General features: G+C 38.0%; 1 protein-coding gene across 1 annotated transcript; it reads left to right on the plus strand.

Moving 5' to 3' along the window:
* Positions 1-300: 300 nt before the first annotated feature.
* LOC147762955 (organic cation transporter protein-like) lies at positions 301-6,452 on the plus strand. The gene is made up of 10 exons (XM_087009879.1): positions 301-475; positions 713-923; positions 1,542-1,645; positions 2,455-2,609; positions 2,990-3,158; positions 3,429-3,647; positions 4,066-4,289; positions 4,646-4,830; positions 5,414-5,573; positions 5,764-6,452. Exons 1-9 carry the CDS (start codon positions 333-335, stop codon positions 5,567-5,569), a joined length of 1,566 nt encoding a protein of 521 aa, XP_086866005.1. The 5' UTR covers positions 301-332; the 3' UTR covers positions 5,570-5,573; positions 5,764-6,452.
* Positions 6,453-6,719: the final 267 nt, after the last annotated feature.

Below are 6,719 nucleotides of genomic sequence, written 5' to 3' on the forward strand. Positions count from 1 at the left end.
ACAGTGACGTAGCAGTTTTGTTTAATTTTTCTTGATTAGACTTGAAGTATTGGTCTTCATTTTTTTTGTTTGCATTTTATGGCTCGACTTTGTCTAAAATAAAAGTTTTTTTTTCACAACGGATTCCACGCCCACCCTCAGGATAAGGCGCTCGTGAGAAAATATACAAAATATCATCGTCATTGAGCCCCTATAGGAACTGTTAATCTGAACATCTATTCTTCTATGGATTTTACACGTCTCCACTAGCAACCCACATATTTTTTGTTTATTTCTCATGTTAATAGATTCTCTGCAGATTGCATCCTGAGAACATACAAAGCGCACAGAAGATGGACTTTGATGAAGTTGTCCAACTTGTTGGAGAGTTTGGAAGGATCCAGTTGCGTACAGCGGCATTTTCTGGATTGGTGACGATGTCTACAGCTTTACAAATGATGGTGACTTTATTCATGCAACAGTCACCGCCACACAGGTACTACCTGCACAAAGACGCTACTAAATGAAAAGTGTGAAGTAGTACAGTAAGGTGATGTGAAATACAATTAGCTGATGTAAAGTAATCAGCTTTGTGTAAAGGAAATAAGTGCAGATGTATATAAACATGCTGTGAGATACATGTATGTGGCAAAGGTACCATTGCAAAGTATTAGATTGTTGATAGATTAAATAACAACGGCCAACATATCATAAAATCTTATTTCTGTTAAAGGTGTGCCATCCCAGACCTGGCAAACGACACATTCAAAATCCAAGGTGCCTGGCACCAATATCTCATCAATCAAACCATTCTTGTAGACGAGGATGGGGAGTATGAGGGATGTCTGTGGCGTAGTGGAAATTATTCTAAAAATGGAAGTGTATTGCCGTGCAAAGACTTGGTTTATGATACATCCGTATTCCCGAGAACGTTTCCTACAGAGGTGAGTCTGTATAATTTAATATTTCTCACTTCATATTTGCTGTCCATATATATATATATATAATTTTTATCTCATTATAAGTTGTTGTAGATTAAAGAACCCATATTTGCATGTTTTACACAGACAAACACGCCCGTATGCATGTGTTTACTTTTCATTCCAAAGAAATATATTTTTGACTCTTCCATCTAACCAGACAAGACATCACGGTGCACAAAATGAAAATACAAAAACAAAATTACCAGACGGAAAATAATTTGGCCAACTATTTAAGACCACTTGCTTTTATGCATCCAGTGGAATAGTTCTCCTAGGCACACTACGTTAAGTTTATATATATATATATATATATATATATATATATATATATATATATATACGTTTAAACGTCTAATTGAGCAAATCATTTTTGATACCAGTAAAATATGTAATCAAGAACAATATCCTGTTAAGAGGTAATAGTCAAGACTTTGGTTATTTTCTTGGAAAACATACAGACCATCGTCTTGGTCTTAAATATCAGTCACTTACAAAAATAGACTAGCTGCCTTTATACAGACCCGTGTAATCTACATTTTATAAACTGATACATATGATTGAAAAAGTTGTTTACTTCAGTTTGGTCTATTATGCGACGATTCACTACTGGTGAATATGGCGAACGTGGTGTATCTAGCAGGCGTGGCGGCAGGAGCAGCTGTTGGAGGCTTAGCAGCAGATCTGTAAGATACCGTATTAAGACTTTCTTATGAATTTCGAGTTGTAATCAGTAGATAGAAAGATACATATATATTTATATATAGTCTTTACTCAACTGCCAATAATAAACCGATTATTGATTCTGTAAGTGATAGATACAATACGAGTCGCCGAGCTGTACGTGAAATATTACGAGTGTATTGGCGAGCCGCAGGCGAGACAATACACGAGTAATTTTCACGTACAGCTCGGCGACGAGTGTTGTATCTGGCTTAAACCACGGCCTCTGATTGGCTACTACACTAGTAGTGCAAGAGACCGTGGAACGCACTCGTACATGACGTGCTTGTATGTCGAATACAGCACGGCCGAATCTTTTGTTCTACGCGCTAGCCGTGGTTTAATGAAACATACTGTTATAAATCTCCTCATCCACAGTCATCACCATTATATGGCCTAAATCTGCTAAGATAAGAGGGGGTAATAATTAATTTGGGTTTCAGCATTAGGGAGCATTGCCACATACATGTATATATGAATCAATCTATCTCCCCGAGGAGTCTCAATAAATGTGGGTCAACTTGAGCGGCTTTAGTATCTGTCACGCCTAGTAAAGCTGTTGGGGGTGTATTTTTCCCCCTAGCTGATTCGGTAGGCGTGACAGACATTTAAGCCGGTTGGTTGACAGCAATTTAGTGAGACTCCCCAGAGAGTTAGATCGATACAGATTTATCGATCTAAGCATGGGAACCCAGTTTTAGATTTAAAAATTGCTATCCCTTTTTCCTATAACCGCTTTTATTTAGTTTAGAAGATATATTTGCGGTTTCAGTATCGGTCGCAAGCCTATATCTTTCCTGGCCTGTTTTGTACATGGTGTCGGAGGACTGGGAGCCGCTTTGTCACCTAACTACGGGGCTTATGTCGCATTCCGTTTCTTGGTCGGCAGCTGTCAGGGCATCCTTAACAGTTCTGTCATAGTTTTAAGTATGTATAATCACATAAAAGTACGTAGTTAGTGTCAAGTGTAACTGCTAAGCCATTTCACATTGAAAGACTCCCGTTTTCCTTATGAACTTATCGATAAAATGAAGACAGGTTTTTCTGTTAGAGTTGAATTGCGACCGCTTGTGGGTAACAGCCCCCGTCAAAGTTGGGGTTTTTAGAGGACTTGAAAACTAATGTCAAATTCATGCATCATTTTAATTAACAGAAAATACTACAGCCGTTTCGAAATGTTGTAACATATTTGTTTAAGCGAGTCAGAAATGGTTATCAAAGCGGTGCCAAACCCGATGTTAACTTACTGTTTGGATATTCCACAATCTGTTTTTAAGGTGAATGATAAACTGTTCTTACTTTCACAGGCATGGAGTTTGTGTCACCAAGAAGACGAATGACATGCGCATGCACAATGGGGATATCATGGGGTATAGGCATGGTGCTTACAACCCCTGTGGCTTATTTTATACGAGACTGGAGATATCTACAGTTGGCTGTGGCCTTGCCTTCATTTTCCAATCTTGGATTCTGGTGGTACGTTTCTCCATTTGTTTGGCATATGGTGAGTTAAATAAGTGGAGGTGCCTCATTTCAGCCAGTTTCCCCATAAAAACTTTGTGAACGCTTTCAGATCCAAACATACTTAAAAAGAAGTAGTCATGTTGTAGACTAGGACAATTCTGAAAATTTACATGACAGGCAAATTTAGTGGGGAAGCAGTTAATGTTAAACTAAAATAAATACGTATATGATGCGTACTTTTGGATTTTAACAGCATGTATAACGGAATTAGTATTTTTACAGGTTAATCCCAGAGTCCCCTCGCTGGCTGCTATCTAAAGGTAGATACAAAGAGGCAGAGAGAATAGTGCAGTGGGCAACAATGGTGAACAAAACGGACCTACCGAACGCTGAGAAGCTTTTCGACGAAAACTCTTTGCAAGATACAACCACGGTTAGCCCTTGGGACCTCTTGAAAACACCAAGACTTATTGCGAGGACCGCGATGGTATCGTTTGGCTGGTAATGTGTTCCTATACCTGTATCTCCTTCGTCCCTACTTGTGTTACAGCTTATTCATTAAAAACGTCAATGTCGGACAGAATGTCGACTTATCTTTTGTCTGTTAAGGTGGCTATATTTTTTACCACACTAAAGTGAGGATTTTTGACTTAAATTAGTTTAACCATTCAACACTATTGCCAAGTAAAGTAAGATAATGGGGATGAATCATTAGAGACCTTTAAAAATAACTTACTTAAAATTATGAAGAAAAGCTAAAACATCGTCAATATAAAGAACCCCTATAGCAGCAGATTTGAATGTATGGAAATTAATTCATTTAAAGACGATAGGGCCACGGGTGTCTTGTCATTAACACTCTTCAATGCCGACCAAAGAACAACTGTACATGTATAAAAGTAACATTTTAACAATTCAGGATCACAGTTGGAATGGCATGGTATGGCTTGACACTGAATCAGGGGTCCCTACATGGTGACATCTTCATCAATTCTGCCGTGATCTCAGTAATCGACCTTATAGCTTACTCATCGTTAATAATCATCAACAAAATTGGTAGGAGAACAACATACTGTGCCGGCATGTTGATTTCTGCCTTGTCTATGCTGTGTACAATACCGGTTCATTTCTTTGCAGACAAAGGTTTGTGTTCCGTAATTGTTTAGGGTTGATATAAGCCATTCACAAGTGGCATGCAGTGCCCTGATGAAAGAGATATCAATGAAAACACAGAAACGTAATGAATTATAGCACATACCTACCGTATACATACTAGCTTTACCTCAACTAATAACTGAAATTCATTAGCTTATTAGTGAAGGGAACATGCATGTAGTATTTAATTAAGCATGTGTAATAGCAAACATTGTGTCAGGCGAAACAGAAAGAAAAATAAATAAACCAATAAGCACCGGTAAAACGTGATAAGGGTCCTCTTAAGCCGGGTATCGGTACAAATATCATGGATATCAATGTGTACGTTACTTCCATCTTTACAGGCAGAGCAACCACCGGTATCGTCTTCAATATTTTGTACACTATAGGAAAGCTAGGTGTCAGCGTCTGTTTCTCCCTTCTTTTCATCTGGAATGGCGAATTCTATCCAACAGCCTTACGGAACTTTGGACTAGGATTAGGATGTACATTTGGCCGTGTTGGAGCCATTGTATCACCAGTTGTTATGGTACGATAAACATTACGACTCCGGTAATAATGGTACTTCATTTTACCTAATTTCTTTTATTTATATATTTATTTATTCATTTATTTATTTATCTTTTGGGGGAAGGGATGGGGGCGATTTTTTTTCTCCATTAAACTGTTTCTGTACAGCTTAAGTAAGAAATATTTAAGCATTTTGCCGGAATAATACAATATATTGTACAATTTTTCGATGATTTGAGCTTGTTTCACAATTATATATAAATCAAAACCGAGCAAAATTAAATTATTCCAATACTGATCATTGAAATTATCTTAGGTTATAAACAGACCACACACACACACACACACACACACACACACACACACATTTAATCAAAACGCCATTCTCATTTGAAGTTATATTCCAACCGATCACTAGTTGACAGGACCGTCTTCCAAAGATTTCCACCACAGCTCATATCTTGATACAGTTTTGAGCTCCTTTCTGCGGCTGATGTAACATAATGGCGAAATCCGTAGCAGTTTTCTTAATTATGTCAATGAAATAAAATTGATCTAGGCTGGTTTATACGGTTTATACTTTCTTATACATATATTTGTAGGACCAACTCGGAGAACATCCCGTTCTTGGTAACACTGTTCCTCTGTTATTGTTTGGCTGCATGGCATTGTTCTGTGCTTTGAGTGGTCTATATCTCCCCGAAACCGCCCACAAACACCTGCCAGAGACCTTGGAAGATGCTCACAACCTGGAGTAAAACGGTTTGTGATTCACTATACTTATTAATCAGCTATTTGAATGAACACATACCCTGATGTGAGAAATATGCAAAGGTGGCATAATTAACTCGTAATCATTCATTATCAAAATAAACTCCTAAATATAAAACCTCAAAGCAATGTATTTGTTACGAGTAAAAGCGCGAAATATATAATACAAATTTTACTTCAGGAGGAAGAGACAAGATAGCAACGCATTGTCAAATGGGAATGTTCCGTCAACATTTGAAATGGTTTCTAGAAAACAAAGACCAACCGGTTCCACAGTTTTAGAGTTACTTATTCAGCATATACAAAGCCGTCTTAGCTGCACATAATATATCAGAGTGTTCGGCAGCGTTCTCTGAATTTGTTAAATATATATGAACCTACCTGAAAAAAACACGAAGCGAATGAGCAGTAGGAAGCGTTTTTTAACTTGGGTTCCGCTTCTATAGCACTTACTATATCTATTATTGTTAGCCAATTGTATATGGATTGTTTGCCATCACGACTAACCCTCATGGACTTAACCCAGATATCAACTGAACACGTTAACAGCGTAATTTTGTTGGTATTCTATAGACGTCTAAAAAACTGACACCACAAACAGCATTAGTAATGACATTTCTTGATGTTTTCCACTACATTAAAGAGTTTGGTGAGGTTCAATTGCAAACGATGGTATTATTTGCGTTGGTAGCAATGTTGAAGACGTTACAGCAGTGTTGCCGGGGTGAAAGGAATGCATGTCCTCCAGGAACGTTCCTGGGAAAATAGGACATCGATTCCTGTCTGCAGCACGTTTTAATATACTCCCAAGGGACTAAGAAGAGGCCTAATTATGTTTTAAGGGTGAACGGATGTATTTACGATCCGTGGCAGGGGTTGCACCCACGACATACCGTAATGGATTGATCGAATTCAACGGTCTCTGCCTAATCTTGTAAACGGCATCTTTTGTGAACCGCATGTTTAATGTTACAATTATTTGAACCGCATCCTTCTTTCCCGATTGTGATACGTATTTTTAATGCGTTAACCGTATTTTTGCCCGACTGAATTTCTTACCAGACTAATGCGTGAACCGGAATTTTTACACGACTAGTGTGTGAAACGAAAGGCTTAGTCTCAACACAATAACGCATT

The sequence above is a fragment of the Lingula anatina genome, chromosome 3 (assembly GCF_051362555.1).
Source record: "Lingula anatina isolate TDL-2025a chromosome 3, LinAna3.0, whole genome shotgun sequence".
Taxonomy (NCBI): domain Eukaryota; kingdom Metazoa; phylum Brachiopoda; class Lingulata; order Lingulida; family Lingulidae; genus Lingula; species Lingula anatina.

Bases quoted from the DNA above. Each gene is read 5' to 3' on its own strand.
- LOC147762955 (XM_087009879.1), top strand. From the start codon at position 333: ATGGACTTTGATGAAGTTGTCCAACTTGTTGGAGAGTTTGGAAGGATC. The intron at 476-712 runs GTACTACCTGCA...TTTCTGTTAAAG, and splicing joins CAACAGTCACCGCCACACAG to GTGTGCCATCCCAGACCTGG. The intron at 2,610-2,989 runs GTATGTATAATC...TTACTTTCACAG, and splicing joins CAGTTCTGTCATAGTTTTAA to GCATGGAGTTTGTGTCACCA.